Source organism: Callithrix jacchus, chromosome 15 (genome assembly GCF_049354715.1).
Source record: "Callithrix jacchus isolate 240 chromosome 15, calJac240_pri, whole genome shotgun sequence".
NCBI classification, from domain to species: Eukaryota; Metazoa; Chordata; class Mammalia; order Primates; family Cebidae; genus Callithrix; species Callithrix jacchus.
The window spans coordinates 78750514-78768737 of record NC_133516.1 but is presented as its reverse complement, the minus strand read 5'-3'; the positions used below and the strand labels follow the sequence as shown (position 1 = coordinate 78768737).

Here is an 18224-nt window from a genome sequence, read left to right as displayed (position 1 = left end):
GTGATGAAGAGAAAGAGAGACAGGATGAAGCTCTGAGCTCGTTGGAGGATCGTAGCAGCTGGGTTAAGAGCATCAACACTAGACCTCCTGGGTTTGAATCTTTGACTCTGACATTTATTAGCTGTGTGACTTTGGACAACTTAATTAATTTCTTTGTGCCTTAGTTTCCTAATTCATACAATAGAGATGATGATGTCGAGGGTTAATATTGAGGAGATAATTATGAGGTTATTAAGAGGATTAAGTGAGTTAATATATATAAAGTGCTTATGTGACAGTACCTGTCACATAGTGAGCATTTAACAAATCTTAGTTGCTGCAATTATCGTAACCGTCATCATTATTGATGTTATGGAGGTAACACTAACATATGCCATGGAGATAAATTGTTATGGAGAGAAGGGAAGAGGAAGAAAAAGAAGACAAGAGGCTTAGTACTGTTGTAGGTATAGTTTGGTTCTAAAATATGAACACAACACCTACCAGGGAGTCTTCTTAGGTCCTACTAAACACTCAGCCTAAGAGACTACCATGGGCCATCTTGGGTACTCATCTACTGAGAGTGATATAAGATGGGAACCACAGCTTGCCAGCAGAGCAGGGCTTGCAGCAGTTCAGCTCAGCCATCGATCTAGGTGCAAGGAGATAAGATCTGCATTGGGCAACTGCAGGAGCTGCCATGGCTTATGTGCTCCATGCCTCATAGGAACCAGTATTTTTGGTAACAACTCCATTGGCACAGCTTCCAGAGTTTCTGGAATGAACATTGCATTTATAAAAATCACCACCTCAGGATGTCCAAGATATGTTGTACCCATCAGGTATTTGCAGTTCTCTTATAGTTCCTCCAAATCCAGATAAACAGGGTATTTTTACCATAAGAAACATGATTTGGCGACATGTTGGCACATACCATCTTTTACCTGTTTTCGGGGAAATTGAACTTGGATGTTAAATGAAGGTCAAATTAGCATGCAAGAGGGGAAAGAGTTTTGTTAACTCTTTGCTCATAGTGGGATATTTGGCTATTTTACAGAGAAATCAGACCTGTTCTAGATTGTGAGCAACATGTAAGGGTGTTAGACATGGGATTTGAGATTTAAGGAATGTGGGTATGGAAGGTGTAAGAAATGAGTTAGGGGATCCGTAGCATGTTTACAGGTCAGAGACACGGCCTGGTCAGTGAAATGTTTGGCGTCCTGGCCAGTTACTGAGGATACAGTGAAAGTGTCTCCCAGGTAACCAGGCTGTGCTGTCCTTCCTTGAGCAGACTGGATTTATGACAAAAGACAAAAATGGCTTCTCTTTTACACAATATATGAAAGTATGCCAAGTGACATGCCAAAAACACGAAGGAAACAGAGCTTCAAGAGATACTCGTTACCCCTACAGCTTCTCAGGCCCATATCCCAGCTGCCTTCCCTGTCTGTAGATGTCGTGTAATGATCTCTTCAGAACCCGAATACCCTGTGGCCTACAGAGTTTGCAGGTTATGAAAAAGGTGAGGTATCACATTCTACAGTGAGGAATTCTTGGAACCCAGAGATAAGTCCACATTTTGGGTTTCCTTATGGTTTTTTCCTCCTTCTCCACCTTTCTTTACTTTTCTTTCTTTCTTTTTTTTGGGGGGGGGAAACTAGCAAAGCTCAATTCTAGGAGAGTGGATACCTGAAAACCAGAAGGGTCTTGAGGGTCCTGGACCAGATCATACACATGTGAGGTCTGTATATTGCTCTATTTGCACAAGAACATGTGTCCTGGGTCAGTCCAAGTTCCATGAAGGCAAAATTGTGAAGTGGGGGAATTTTGCCTTTGATTCTCACTTCTATTTTTAGGGCCTCTCTCCTTCTCTCTAGGACCTCTCTGCCACTTGGTGGATCTCATTCCTGCGCCATGTTCACAAAGGGCCTTGTCCCCTTACTAAACTGTTTCTATATTCAGGATAAACTAATTCCAGGAGGGATTGCAGGAAAAATTGCATTTTAATAGGCATCTCACCTGAGTGAAAAACTGTTAGGAGCCAAAGGGACTGAGTCTCTAATAGTGAGAGTTGAGGTGTGGCAGAAAGGGTGGGGAAGGGAGAGTTTAGAAGCAAGGCAAGAGGTAGTAAGATCCCTGGTCAGGCCACTCAGGGACAGCAGGAAGGCACCAGTGTCCTCAGGCAGAGCCCTGAGAGAGTGTGTGGGCTTCTGAGTCTCCTGTGGGCAAGGGAACCCACCATGCCTCTGAGTGTGTGAAAGTGGAGATGGTGGAAGGATGGACAGGTGCCTTTGGGCTATGTCTGTGCAGTTTCCTGTGGTCACTCTGGAGGTGCTTGTCTAGGTGGGTAGGCTTTGGATGTGTTTGCATATGAGTTGCCAATGTGATTCTCCATCTACTGCAATCTTAAATTCACATTTTCATCTGTTATTTACTATAATAAAAACATTTGGGAAATATGTGCAATAGAATATGCTCATATGTAGATTTTAAAATCTATCATATATGTAGCACTTAACAAAGCATTTTTATAGCCATCATTTTATTTGAATCTCCCTGATATCCTAAAGTTTAAGTAGTTTAAATTGTTACCCACGGGGGAGGACTCAAGATGGCGCTGTGAGAACAGCCCAGGATTGGAGCTCTCTTTGAATCCACGGAGAGGTGAGTCGGAGCTGCATTTCCAGACTGATCTTTGTTGCCCACAGAATGGGGAAATTCCCAAGTATAAAGGAGACACGGGACACCAGGCAGTACCTCTGCCTGGCGAAGCCGGCAGCTGGGGTGGCCGCAGCCAGCCCCACCCAGCACTCCCCACAGGGCGCGCTTGTCCGGGTGCCCTGTTGAACCGGCAACCTGAGACTTGAGAGGGCTGGACTTGAGACTGATGAGACTTGGACAGTGGGCCAGCCCAGGGGATTGCAGGGACAGAGCGTTTGGGGTAGCCCAGTGGGACGAACAAAACCACAATTTCAAACTATCCCGAGCAGACGGTCCGAGACGCTCTGTGGGGGAGGGGTGTCCACTATTACCGAGGCAACCCGCCCCAACTGAGATACATGCCCACTGCTGACACAGCCTGCCGTTGCTGAGGCAACCTGCTACAACAGAGAGACTCCGCCGCAGGGTGTGGCAGAGACCACAGCAGAACAGCAGAGCCTGCAGCAATAGGGCGAACCACACAACAGCAGGGCGGAGCCTTGGCAGGCAAACAGTGGCTAGTCTGCCTCCTAGCTGGGCAGGACACCTCAACGGACATCCAAATATAAAGCGCAAACCCCCCAACACAGAGCATTTGAGAAAAAAAAAAGATTTTTTTAATGAGCTCTGTTGCAGCAGAATCAAACATAGCAGCCTAACAGCCATGAATGAACAACAGAGCTCACAGCTCAGCAATTGAGCTCCTATAAAGTACAGACTGTCTCCTCAAGCAGCTCCCTGACCCCTCTATATCCAAAAGACTGACATTTGGCAGGCATCATTCTGGGACAAAGATAGCAGAAAAAGAAACTGGTAGCATCCCTCGCTGTGCCACAGCTGCTAGAGGTGCACCCCAGACAAGCAGGGCCTGGAGTGGACCTCAGCAGTCATACAGCAAAGGAGCTAGGCTGGTAGAAGGAAAACCAAGTAACAGAAATACTTCATCATCAACAATCTGGGTGTCCACTCAGAGACCCAATCGAAAAGTCAGCAACTACGCAGACGACAAGCGGATAATTCCACAAAGATGGGAAGAAACCAGCGCAAAAAGGAGGGAAACACCCGAAACCAGAACACCTCGCCTCCTAGAAAGGACCAAAATTCCTCACCAGCAAGGGAACAAACCTGGATGGAGAATGACTGTGACGAAATGACGGAATTAGACTTCAGAAGGTGGATAATGAGAAACTTTTGTGAGCTAAAAGAACATGTATTAAATCAATACCAAAGAAACGAAGGAACTTGAAAAAAGATATGAGAAAATGATAACAAGAATGGATAACTTAGAGAGGAATATGAATGAATTAAAGGAGCTGAAAAACACAATACGAGAACTTCGCGAAGCATGCACGAGTTTCAATAGCCAAATTGACCAAGCAGAAGAAAGAATATCCGAAGTCGAAGACCAACTCAATGAAATAAAACGAGAAACCAAGATTAGAGAAAAAAGCACAAAAAGGAATGAACAAAGTCTCCAAGAAATGTGGGACTATGTGAAAAGACCTAACCTACGTTTGATAGGTGTACCAGAATGGGACGAAGAAAATGAATCCAAGCTGAAAAATACTCTTCAGGACATCATCCAGGAAAATTTCCCCCACCTAGCAAGACAGGCCAACACTCAAATGCAGGAAATACAGAGAACACCACAAAGATATTCCGCAAGAAGAGCAACCCCAAGGCACATAATCGTCAGATTCAACAAGGTTGAAATAAAGGAGAAAATACTAAGGGCAGCCAGAGAGAAAGGTCAGGTCACCCACAAAGGGAAGCCCATCAGACTCACAGCAGATCTCTCGGCAGAAACACTACAAGCCAGAAAAGAGTGGGGGCCAATATTCAACATTCTTAAAGAAAAGAATTTTCAACCCAGAATTTCATATCCAGCCAAACTGAGCTTCATAAGTGAAGGAAAAACAAAATCCTTTGCGAACAAGCAAGTACTCAGAGATTTTGTCACCACCAGGCCTGCTTTACAAGAGCTCCTAAAAGAGGCACTACACATAGAAAGGAACAACCAATACCAGCCATTCCAAAATCACATTAAATGCTAAAGAACATCAACATAATGAAGAATCTACAACAACTAACAGGCAAAACAGCCACTTAGCATCAAAATGGCAGTATCAAATTCACACATAACAATATTAACCCTAAATGTAAATGGACTAAATGCACCAATCAAAAGACACAGACTGGAAAATTGGATAAAAATCCAAAACCCTTCAGTGTGCTGTATCCAGGAAACCCATCTCACATGCAAGGATACACAAAGGCTCAAAATAAAGGGATGGAGGAAGATTTACCAAGTAAATGGAGAGCAAAAAAAAGCAGGAGTTGCAATTCTCATCTCTGATAAAATAAACTTTAAAGCAACAAAGATCAAAAGAGACAAAGAAGGCCATTACATAATAGTAAAAGGATCAATACAACAAGAAGAGCTAATGATCCTGAACATATATGGACCCAATGCAGGAGCACCCAGATACATAAGGCAAGTTCTTAATGACTTACAAAGAGACTTAGACTCCCACACAATAATAGTGGGAGACTTTAACACTCCACTGTCAATATTAGACAGATCAACCAGACAGAAAGTCAACAAGGATATCCAGGGCTTGAACTCAGACCTGGAGCAAGCAAACCTGATAGACATTTACAGAACTCTCCACCCCAAATCCACAGAATACACATTCTTCTCAGCACCACATCACACCTACTCAAAAATTGACCACATAATTGGAAGTAAAGCACTGCTCAACAAATGCAAAACAACTGAAATCATAACAAACAGCCTCTCAGACCATAGTGCAATCAAGTTAGAACTCAGAATACAGAAACCGACCCAGAACCGCACAGCTTCATGGAAACTGAACAACTGGCTCTTGAATGTTGACTGGGTAAACAATGAAATGAAGACAGAAATAAAGAAGTTCTTCGAAACCAATGAGAACGAAGACACAACATGCCAGAACCTCTGGGACACATTTAAAGCAGTCTCTAGAGGAAAGTATATAGCAATAAGTGCCCATATGAGGAGAATGGAGAGATCCAAAATTGACACCCTATCATCAAAATTGAAAGAGCTAGAGGAGCAAGATCAAAAAAACTCAAAACCCAGCAGAAGACAAGAAATAACTAAGATCAGAGCTGAACTGAAGGAGATTGAGACACGAAAAACCCTTCAAAAAATCAATAAATCCAAGAGCTGGTTTTTTGAAAAGATCAACAAAATAGACAGACCACTAGATTAAAAATAAAAAGAGAGAACAACCAAATAGATGCAATAAAAAATGATAAAGGGGAAATCACCACAGATTCCACAGAAATTCAAACCATCATCAGAGAATATTACAAACAACTCTATGCACATAAACTAGTAAACCTGGAAGAAATGGATACATTCCTGGACTCCTGTGTCCTCCCAAGCCTAAACCAGGAGGATGCTGAAACTATGAATAGACCAATAACAAGGTCAGAAGTCGAGGCAGCAATTAAGAGCCTACCACTCTAAAAAAGCCCATGTCCAGATGGGTTCACAGCCGAATTCTACCAGGCACACAAAGAGGAGCTGGTACCATTCCTTCTAAAACTATTTCAAACAATCCAAAAAGAGGGAATCCTTCCCAAATCATTTTACGAGACCAACATCATTCTGATACCAAAACCCAGCAGAGACCCAACAAGAAAAGAAAACTTCAGGCCAATATCCATGATGAACATAGATCCAAAAATCTTCAATAAAATATTGGCAAGCCGATTGCAACAGCAAATCAAAAAACTTATTCATCATGATCAAGTAGGATTCATCCCGGGGATGCAAGGCTGGTTCAACATACGCAAGTCTATCACCGTAATTCACCACATAAACAGAACCAAAAACAAAAACCACATGATTATCTCAATTGACGCAGAGAAGGCATTTGACAAAATTCAACAGCTCTTTATGCTAAAAACCCTCAATAAACTCGGTATTGATGGAACGTATCTCAAAGTAATAAAAGCTATTTATGACAAACCAACAGCCAATATCATACTGAATGGGCAAAAACTGGAAGCATTCCCTTTGAAATCTGGCACTAGACAAGGATGCCCTCTTTCACCACTCCTATTCAATATAGTACTGGAAGTCCTAGCCAGAGCAATCAGGCAAGAAAAAGAAATAAAGGGTATTCAAATAGGAAAGGTGGAAGCCAAATTGTCTCTATTTGCAGACGACATGATAGTATACCTAGAAGACCCCATCACCTCAGCCCAAAAACTCCTGAAACTGATAAGCAACTTCAGCAAAGTCTCAGGATATAAAATCAATGTGCCAAAATCACAAGCATTCGTCTACACCAATAACAGACTTAAAGAAAGCCAAATCAAGAACGAACTGCCATTCACAATTGCTACAAAAAGAATAAAATACTTTGGAATACAACTCACAAGGAACGTAAGGGACCTCTTCAAGGAGAAGTACAAACCACTGCTCAACGAAATCAGAGAGGACACAAACAGATGGAGAAACATTCCATGTTCATGGTTAGGAAGAATTAATATCGTGAAAATGGCTATACTGCCCAAAGTAATTTACAGAATCAACGCTATCCCTATCAAGCTACCATTGACTTTCTTCACAGAACTGGAAAAAACCACCATGAACTTCATATGGAACCAAAAGAGAGCCCGCATAGCCAAGTCAATTCTAAGCAAAAAGAACACAGCGGGGGGCATCACACTACCGGATTTCAAACTATACTACAAGGCTACAGTAATCAAAACAGCATGGTACTGGTACCAAAACAGAGATATAGACCAATGGAACAAAACAGAGGCACCGGAGGCAACACAACATATCTACAACTATACAATCTTTGATAAACCTGACAAAAACAAGCAATGGGGAAAGGATTCCCTGTTTAACAAATGTTGTTGGGAAAACTGGCTAGCCATGTGCAGAAAGCAGAAACTGGACCCCTTCCTGACACCTTACACTAAAATTAACTCCAGATGGATTAAAGACTTAAACATAAGACCTGGCACGATAAAAACCCTAGAAGGAAATCTAGGCAAAACTATCCAGGACATAGGAGTAGGCAAGGACTTCATGACCAAAACACCAAAAGCATTGGCAACAAAAGCCAAAATAGACAAATGGGACCTAAAGAAACTCCACAGCTTCTGCACGGCAAAAGAAACAGTCACTAGAGTGGATCAGCAACCAACAGAATGGGAAAAAATGTTTGCAGTTTACCCATCTGACAAAGGGCTGATATCCAGAATTTACAAAGAACACAAACAGATTTACAGGAAAAAAACAAACAAGCCCATTCAAAAGTGGGCAAAGGATATGAACAGACACTTTACGAAAGAAGACATATATGAGGCCAACAATCATATGAAAAAATGCTCAGCGTCACTGGTCATCAGAGAGATGCAAATCAAAACCACATTGAGATACCATCTCACGCCAGTTAGAATGGCAATCATTAAAAAAATCTGGCGACAAGAGATGCTGGAGAGGATGTGGAGAAAAAGGAACACTTTTACACTGTTGGTGGGAGTGTAAATCAGTTCAACCATTGTGGAAGACAGTGTGGCGATTCCTCAAGGCCTTAGAAATAGAAATTCCATTTGACCCAGCAATCCCATTACTGGGTATGTATCCAAAAGACTATAAATCGTTCTACTATAGGACACATGTACACGAATGTTCATTGCAGCACTGTTTACAATAGCAAAGACTTGGAATCAACCCAAATGCCCACTGATAATAGACTGGATTGGAAAAATGTGGCACATATACACCATGGAATATTATGCAGCAATCAGAAATGATGAGTTTGTGTCGTTTGTAGGGACATGGATGAATCTGGAGAACATCATCCTCAGCAAACTGACACAAGAACAGAAATTGAAACACCGCATATTCTCACTCATAGGCGGGTGATGAAAAATGAGAACACATGGACACAGAAAGGGGAGTACTAAACACTGGGGTCTATTGGGGGGAAAAGGGGAGGGCCAGTGGGAAGGGGAGGTGGGGAGGGATAGCCTGGGGAGAAATGCCAAACGTGGGTGAAGGGGAAAAGGAAAGCAAAGCACACTGCCATGTGTGTACCTACGCAACTGTCTTGCATGCTCTGCTCATGTACCCCAAAACCTAAAATCCAATAAAAAATAAAAAAAAAAAAATTGTTACCCACATTTTACAGATAAGGAACTGAGTTTCAGACCAATGATAAAACTTCCCAAAGTGTATACAGCAGAGTCTGTACTGATTTGAATTCTGTTCCTTGCACTCAAACACACATAAAATTTTATTTTGGAATTAACTGGACAGCTGGTTTCTCAGACATAATAAGGTTCACCTGCACGGAGGTTTTTAGTGCTCTCTAGGGCACAAGCTTTTATGGATGGGCAACTGTAGTGTACAGAGGGTATAGTAAACATGATTGATATTGGGGTGTGCATATTTAGGCAAAGAAAAGTTACTGGTTGTCTTCTGTCCTCTTAATCAGCTCATCAAAGCTGAGTAGGAACCTCTTTAATACCAATTAATCTATAATTAGAGTATAAGATACTAACAATAGATAGTAAGGTGGTTTGAAAGTTAAAACTCTAAATCAGATAGTATTACTAAATTTAGCAAATAAACACAAGATTCTTAATATACTTGCCCTATGAAATAGTTCATGCTTAGTTAAAAACAGAACAATAATAACATTTTAGCTATTCTTATCATTAAAAGAAAAAGGAGAAAAAGGTTTCTGTTTGTTTTCCTAATTTTCATTTAAATAGATTCATTTAACATTTACTGTTTATTAAGGACTAGATTTGTATATTTTCACTGGATTTTAGCCAGGAGGAAAAAAAAAAAAATACTTAGCTTGGTTAAAAACAAAACCTCAAAAGGAAAGGGAAAAAAAAACTCAAATGGCTTACACATAACATCTATCTTCTTAATGAGACAAAACTAATCTGATTTCAAAGAGATACAATATTATTATTTAGACATGAACTTTCCTCTTTGTAGAATTTTTTGTTATATTACATTTTGTTGAACCCACCATTCGTAGCTTCTCAAAAAACAAAGACATATCAAAAAGTTTGAAGGCACTTTGGAGATATTTTTAGTTTAAATGTCCTAGCTGGAAGGGAGCTTAGAAAGAGTCCACTTATCTGGAGATAAGCAAAGGAGGAACCTATGACCAACTCATAGTATTCATTTATTCATTCAGTGATTATTTATTGAGAGAACTAGAGCTATTTGAATCAATTGTCCCCAGACACCTGGCACTCCATCATGGTGGGGCAGGCAGTGGAGGAAGGGGAGAAAAAGGAGGAGGTGGAGGAGGAGAAGCAGGCTAGGTATTGGCAGGGGAATGTTCCCATTGAGGAATAGCACCTTACACCAGCGGAGTACCACAGTGCCTTTGCAGCTACCTTTTAGGGATAACTGCCCTGTGGAGCCCAGGCAGAGAAAGTCTTACAGCCATATGAACAGTAGGCAGGCAGTGTCCCCAAAGCTTGGCTCAGTAGGCACTCAGTGAATGTGGTCTTGGGTAGAATAAATTAAATCTACACCTTGGACTTTACATCCCTGAACCTGTTTTCCTGCCTGTGAAGTGGGTCTGATGATTGTACCCTGTGGGATTGTTTTATGGATGCAATGTAATGTTGAAGGGTGAATGGACATTTTGAACTCTAAAGCATCATTGTCGGGGTTGAGACTAAGAAGCTTCCTTTCTTTTTATTTTATTTTATGAGATGGAGTCTTGCACTGTTGCCTGGGTTGGAGTTCGGTGACACGATCTTAGCTCGTTGCAACCTCCACCTTCTGGATTCAAGCAATTCTCCTGTCTTAGCCTCCTGAGTAGCTGGGATTACAGGCATGTGCTACCATGCCCAGAAGCTTCCCTTCTATGACTATAAAACAATGTCATTTTTCTCACTGACATTATTTTACTCAAAAAGATAAAAATTTAAGCGGTAGCAATGAGTGTATCTTTTGATCCAGGAGAATCAACGAAACTATTTTTTATTTTGGGTGGTGAAAAAATGAAGTCTGTAAGTTTCCAAATTGAGCCTATTATAAACCAGGATGCTTACCTCCATTCTGCAAACCACAATCTCTTGCAAATGAGGAGAAGACAGAAATGAAATTACTTTTCCACAGTCTCATGTGGAGTTAGTGACAGAGCTGGGCCTGGAACTAGCCTAGTCCTCATCTCACTTGACTATATATATACATGCACACACATGCATGGATGCACACACACATTCTGCCTCTGCCGCCAGTTCCACTGAATGCGACAGAGATGACTATGACCCTTACAGACAGTCAGGCTTGCAAGGGTGAGGATTATATGTAAGTAGGTAAAAAGTTTAAGCCCAGAGAATACTTGTGATTGTCTCTTAGGAAACCCTGGTTTCTGACATCACATGAGACCATCTAGTTCCCAGAGCGGGTCTTTTTCTCTTTACTAAGATGTGTGTCACCTCTTTGGAGCACCACCTCCAGTGAAAGCTAAACTTTTCCAGAATGTCCCAGACCCCAGCGAGAAGCTTGTATGCTCCAAACGTAGGAGGCAAAATCAGTTGGGATGGCATGGGTGCAGACCTCATTCTGTAAGAAGCTGATTCAGCAAAGTGCACATTTCTGTCAGCACCCTCATCTCTCACCTGTCTTTAACTCATTTTTGTATTCCTTTCCACCCTAATTGGCCCATGCTCAGCTTTCCCTACCCTGTGATCTGGTGCTGAGCAATCTAATCATTCTGGTGCCAGCACATAACTCAGCTGCTTATTTGCATATCTAAATCATCATTTTAACATAAAATACAGGAAAGGTCACTTATCGGCCACTGAGATATCCAAGAAAGTGTATGGAGAGAGTGCTTTTCATCACAAGTTCCAAGGACTTCAGGCATTTCAGACTTTCATTAGCCTTATTGATTCTTTTGTCAATAAAGAAAAGAAATGAGAAATTATTTTAAAATGGGGCTGGGAGGCAGAATTTTAAAGATAAAAGTTACAGAATGAGAGTCCTCTAAACTCCTGGGGCACTGGCCTTCTGTTCCTTCTTGTCCTTAATAATAATTAAAGAAGAAAAAAAAAAAGCCATGACCAAATGCCTGTAATGTGAGGGTGGCGGAGGCTGGAGGACCCAGGATAGTGCACACAGCACAAATATCGACCCAGCCTCTACAGGAGCCCCGGCCTGAAATAAATCCTCTGGCACTCAGAAGTAAAGAATGGTCCTTTCCTCCTTTCTTTACTGTTGGTGTAGGTTGATGGAAGTGTAATTCAAAAGGGACAATAATCTCCAAATCATGCGCGTTTGCTTGTGGAAGGTGATGTTTTTATATTTAGGTGTGAGTTGTTACAGCCCTGATGTCTCTCTCCTGACCTTCAGACACAAATCTAACTGCCTACTGGGTACCTTCCCTTGAAACTCTCATAGGCCTCCCAAACTCAGCACATCTAAAACGGAACATAGTATTTCCCACCCAAGCTTTTTATCTTCCTCTTGTCATGGCCAGAAACCTGTCTGTTCTGCCTCTTCCCCACCTTTTCCTCTCTAAACAACCAAGTCCTCAATAATGCTCTGACTAGCTCTCAAATCTGCCCATTTCTCAGACTCTACTGCCACTCTCCTAATCCAAGATTCCAGGTCTGCACCCTTATCAGGATTTCTGTAGCAGCCTTCTAACCATTTCCCCTTCCTTTCCAGTCCACATCCCTCGCTGCCGTCAAAGCTCACTTCACACTTCTCTACTCAGCTTAAAACCTTCCACCAGCACCTGGCAGCCAACAATGTGTGGTGCAGGTTTCCTGAAGCCTGTGTGCAGGGCTCTTTGTGGTCAGCCTGTCCCACCTACCTCCTTGATACCAGGCTCCAGAAACATAGCTGAGGAGCCTTCATTGTCCTTGACACAGTGGGCTTCCCCCAGTTCTGCCTCTTTGTCTGAGCATGCATCCCACTGACCTTCACCTAGCTGATTACTACCTGAATCAAGGCTCACTTCAGATGTTACCTCCTCTGGGAAGCTTTCTCTGCTCTTCCCCATCCCACTCCCTCAAGGATAGGTGAGGTGCCCTCCTCTGTGCTCCCTCAACAGACAATATTCAACTTATCAGTAGATTTTTTTAGCTGTAATTTTAATCACATTGTGTGCCACATTGTACTAAAGCTGTATCTGAGTCCATGTCCACTTTCCACATTAGCCTTTAAGCCACCAATACTCAAGAACCATATTTTCGTCATTTTTTCTTCATGTGACCTCCAGCAGTGCCTGGCACATGGCAAGTGTCCCATAAATATTGGTTGAATGTAATTGAAATAGTCAATTCACTTCTCTGTTAAAGGGACATAATTGGATAAGCCTGCAGTTCTGGCTCCAGAAAGCTGGCGCAATCGTGGCTGCTGCTTAGCCTGCTTCTGTGCTCAGCTCCTTTCTGCTATACTCTGCAACTGGGCCACAGCCTTTAGTCCATCCCAAATGGAGTGTGAGGCTTAAGTAGTGCAGCTCTCTTTTCCAGATGTATTTTTTCACACCTTTCCTGGCTTTCGCTCACTTAGCCAATGTTTTTTGGCCCCCAGTATGTGTGAGTCACTGAGCTGGAATGATGAGGGGCCTCCAGCTGTGGCACATTGGAAATGGTTGAGTTTCCAGGTCCTTGCCCTCACCAGGATTTCTGTAGCAGCCTCCTAAGCATTTTCTCTTCCCTTCTAGTTCACATCCCTCTGGGGAAGAGAAACTGTAAGGGACATGTGTTTGCTGCCTTCAAATATTTAAAAGCCTGCCTTAAAGCGAAAAAAGTAGAATTTTCTGCTCTGGACAGAAAATTACAGAAAGTCCAATTTAAACTGGCTTGAATAATAAAGAAGATTTCTTGGTTTAGGTCCAAGGAAGTCCAGAGACAAAGTGGAGACCAGACAAGGCTCAGCCAGGGCTCTGCCTACTTCCTGCAGTTGTCTTGGCTCCACCCCTTCTCTACTCATTGGCTTCACCCTCAGGCTGCCAGAAGAATGGCTCCAGCAATTTGAGGTCAGAGCTACATACAATACTAGAGGGAGAGAAGCCATAACTAAAAAACTAGGATTCTGTTTTCCTAGAAGTTTCTAGCAAACTTCACTCATGTTTTATTGTACTAAATTGAATCACATCCTTATATCCGAGACAGTCGCATTGGTTGGGAAATGTCATGCACTGGTTGGCTTAGGTCTGGTGTCCTGAAGAGCCACAGGTTCTGGTCAGCTCCCACTGAAGTATGCAGGCTGCCTGGAAGAGGGCTGGATACCTAAGTGAAAACAGGGTACAGAGCTAGGAGGAGTAAAATGGCTCAATGCCCACTGTGGCAGCACCAGGCAGTACTTATATTACCTTTAAAACTCTCATCTTCTGGTTCCCAGTGGGTCATAGCAGAAAACCTGGAATTTTGAGGCTGTAGTTATGAGAAAAGTTGATTCAGTTCGGAATCAATTCAACATTGTGTGTGGCTGGGCAGTGTATAAGCGGGGCAGGGGCAGGCAAGGATGTCCCTGTTGCTTGCTTCAAGGATTTCTCCCTTCTACTAGTGCAGTAGGAGATACATTAAGCCTCCCAGCTTGTCTCCTCAGCACCTGTCCCTAAAGCAAGCATGCTGGGAATGGTAAACAGCTTCCTCTCCCATATGCCAATTACCTCACTCATTTTCTCTTTTTCCCTTAGGCTCTGTAAAGCAACACACTGGGTGCTGGTGGGTTCTTAAGCTAAAAGTGAGGGCTCTTCTGAGAAATGAGGCTGTGGTCCACCCCTACGACAACTCTGAGACTCAGAACATAACTGGTTCTCACTGAGCACCAGGAGGAGAGCTTTTTTCCCTTCCACTTGCTCTGACAGTTTTGCCCTATTTGACCCATGACCATTCTGATTACGCTGTGCCTTCTTGTCCCCTCTAGATGTTCGACTGGATAAGCCACAACAAGGAGTTATTCCTCCAGAGCCACACGGAGATCGGAGTCAGCTACCAGTATGCCCTAGACCTCCAGACGCAGCACAATCACTTTGCCATGAACTCCATGGTGAGCTGAGGGGCTGTTAGCACTGCCTCTGGGAGTGGGAGTGTGGGGAGAAGGGGGAGGAGGGACAGAAACAGACTTTCCACCCAAGGAAGAATGAAGAACTGTGAACATGCCAACCCTTTGGTCTGTTTGTTGGAATTGGGATGAGTGTAGGGCATGTGGCCAGTCAGCTGTTCCTGCAGATTATGCCTCCAGATCCTGCTTTACACAGTGAAAGAATGGACCTGGGGTTGTAGGATGCACTGGCTCAGCTCAAGTCTAGAAGGGGGAGTACCAGTTCCACTTCACTAAGCCAACCCTTTTTGGTCCCCAGCATGTGTGAGTCACCGAGCTGGGATGGTGAGGGGCCTCAAGCTGTGGCACATTGGAAATGGCTGAGTGACCTGGGGCTGTTTAAACTGGGGAAGAGAAACCCTAGGGGACATGTTCAAATATTTAAAGGGCTACCTTAAAGAGAAAAGAGTAGAATTGCTCTATGTTTCTTTAGAAGGCAGAAATGTTCAGGGGATGGCAGTTTGAGCGGGAGGCTCAGAGCGGGAGGTGGGGTGGGATGCAGTGGGAGGTAGTGAGCTCTCTGTGATGGGGAGGGTTCAGGCAGATGCCGAATTCAGAGAGGGATGTTTGCTAACTGTGTGGCTGGATAGAATTTACTTTGTCTCTCATTGCTTCAGTTTCATTATTTATAAAATGAAAATAGTAATAGTTATCATATAAGGTTGTTGTAAGGATTTAATGTGTTAATTTTAAAACAAGAATGGTACCTGCATATAGTGAGTCATCAGTAAATGCTGGTGTTACGATAATAATAAGGATGGAGGAGTTCAGTCCAGATGACCACTCTTATACCCCATAAACCTAACACTTTGGGATATATTTTTGTTTTCCTGAGTGGTTACCCCAAGATTTTATTTCAAAATTGTGTCTGCTCCTTGAAGCCATTATATTTCAAACTCCTGCAGCCTTAGAATGCCTCTCTCTGTCTCGTCTGCCAGCTCTTCCTACTTGAGTTCTTGGCGCAGAAGAATACCTCCACCATTCCTCATATATCTGAAAAACAAAGATACCTTATCATTATAGCTGGTGATGTTGGGAGTGGGGCAAATATTAGAAAAACAGAAACAAGGAGAATCACAAAGGCCAAGAAGGAAGAGAATTTCATTTTCTACCAAGCTCTTTTAAATATGCTATGCACTGGAGTTCACACACTGGAGAAGGAATATTTTAGGTTGGTGCAAAAGTAATTGTGCTTTTGCCATTACTTTTAATTAAATAATTCTGGCCTCAAGTTGTTTGGTGTCTAGCTAGAGAAGGAAAACTTCAGACAATCATGGTGCAGCTTGATATGTGCAGTAATAGATATGCTGAGTTAACTAAGAACCTTAAAATCTCAGTGGTTGAAAACGACCAAGGTTTATTTATCACTCCTACCACACACCCATCCCTAGCTTGTAGGAGCTCTGCTTATCATAGCCACCCAGGGAGACCTGGGCTGATGGTGTAACCACCAGCTCAGATTTGCCAGCTCAGATGCTGCAAGCCTTGCCAGACAAAGCATGTACCCAAGGACACACACTGGCTCTGAAAACTTCCAACTAGAAGTGACACATTTGCTCTCATTCTATTGGCCAACACAAATCACAGAACTACGTCTAATTTGAAGTGGCTCGGGACATCGTGCAGTTCTATCACATGCTGGGAAGGAGGGAGCAGGATGGTTGTGAACAGCTCTAATGACTACCACACTGAAGGATGTTAGGTAGAGGTGAACATTGTGAGACTTGCATAGAAAGATCACTCTGGCTGCAGAGATGAAGGTTGTGAGACTAGGGAGGGAAATCATTAACACTGATTGTGTTATCAATCTTGGCCACAACAGTCTTGTGTCTTCATCTAAAAGTAAAGACTCATTCTCTTCCCATTAGTCTCCTGTGGATATTTCTTATCTCTGTCTCACTTTAGTGTAGAGTAGCAAAGCAGTGGATCATAGGTGATTAAGAACGTGAACTCAAATCTAGTCAAGTTTGATTATTTGTGTGCCCTATGGACTTTCCCTGGTGAGTTTTACAAATTCTGTGACAGAATTTTCACATCACCCAACCACCTGGCCCTAAGGCAGACAAACTCATTTTAATAAGAAACAAAGACATCCATAATTAGGGAAACAAAGACATCCATAATTAGGGAGGTAAGATCACCACCAGCCCCTAGAAACAGCGACTGCAAAGTTAAAAGAGCCTTTGGTTTTGAATTATCTGTACAACTGCTCTTCTCTGATAGTATGGATAACAGAGTTAACAGCACATCAAAAACCTTTCTTCTGACAGATTACTGTTGAAGTCTCCATTTTTTAGGACAAAAATAAGGGAGAAAATTTACTGAAGGGAAGTAACTTCTGGAACTGGGAAAGAGAAGAGAAGAGATGTTATACAACAGCCAATGAGTGTTTCCCAGCCCATCTTGTAGCCTCCCTCACTGTGAATGCACACAGCACTCAGAGGCCCCCTTGGCCTGATTAGGCTGGATCTCCTTGTGGCTTCAGGGTGAGGGAAGGGAAATCCCAGTGTTGTTGGATCAACTTTCCTGGGCTCCTGTGCTTGATAAACATGGCCTGGTGCCTTTATTACATGGGAGGTTTAAGGTTTGTTATTAAAAGAAAATTCCTGCAAAAAGGGATGTCAGCATCCCAAGCAGGTGAAAGGAGGGAGTTACAGATTCCTGTTCTCTGGCCTGAGCTGCCAAGAAACAGATGTATGCAAGTGGCTGTTACTCAAGCTCAATGACTACAGGAATGATCAGTTACTCAGAGGAAGTGGGAATGCAGATTGTTCTGTAAATTCACTGCAGCATTTCTGTTCTTAGAAACTATACACATGCATATACATATGCCCACACATCCATTCACGTAAATGTAAATATAGCATTCTTTGTTTTAGGCTACAGGTAAGTCTTTTGGTATTGAATCTTGTTTTACCACAGGGAAATAGGCCAACCGTTCCTTATGTTTCAGGGAGTTCACAGATCCCTTTGAAATCAAATGAAGGTTATGAATCCTCTCTTGAGAGACATATATGCATAAACACATTTTTTAGGCAGTTTCCAGAGATTCAGAGAAATCTTAAAACACGTCAGTCAACCTCCCCAACTTAAGGTCCTAAGAACCTTATCACTTCTTTATTCACTCATTCAACAAATAAAGGATCAGACATCGTGTTGAATACTGAGCATACAGTGGTGAACAAGACAGAGATGATTATGTCTCATGGAGAGTCCATTGGGGAGATAGATGTGAAGGATATAATCTCACAAATAAATACATGATTACAAACTGATAAGTCCTATGTTGGAAGAGTAAGGAATGTTATGACAGAGTTTAAGAAAAGGGCCCAATTTAGATGGGGGGTGGTCATGTACATTTTTCAGTCAACAATCTGCATTGACTTAATGTTGATTGTTCATTCATTGATAGTAATTAATGGCCTGTGAATTGAAG

General features: G+C 42.5%; 1 protein-coding gene across 44 annotated transcripts in view; it reads left to right on the top strand.

The window, feature by feature from the left end:
- KALRN (kalirin RhoGEF kinase) overlaps window positions 1–18224 on the top strand; it is a 659576-nt gene that overhangs the window by 209360 nt on the left and 431992 nt on the right. For all 44 annotated transcript variants that reach the window (XM_078351912.1, XM_078351911.1, XM_078351910.1 and 41 more), the window contains one exon: window positions 14612–14734. In XM_078351912.1, the coding sequence (XP_078208038.1) occupies window positions 14612–14734 (123 nt within the window). The remainder of the gene's footprint in view (window positions 1–14611; window positions 14735–18224) is intronic.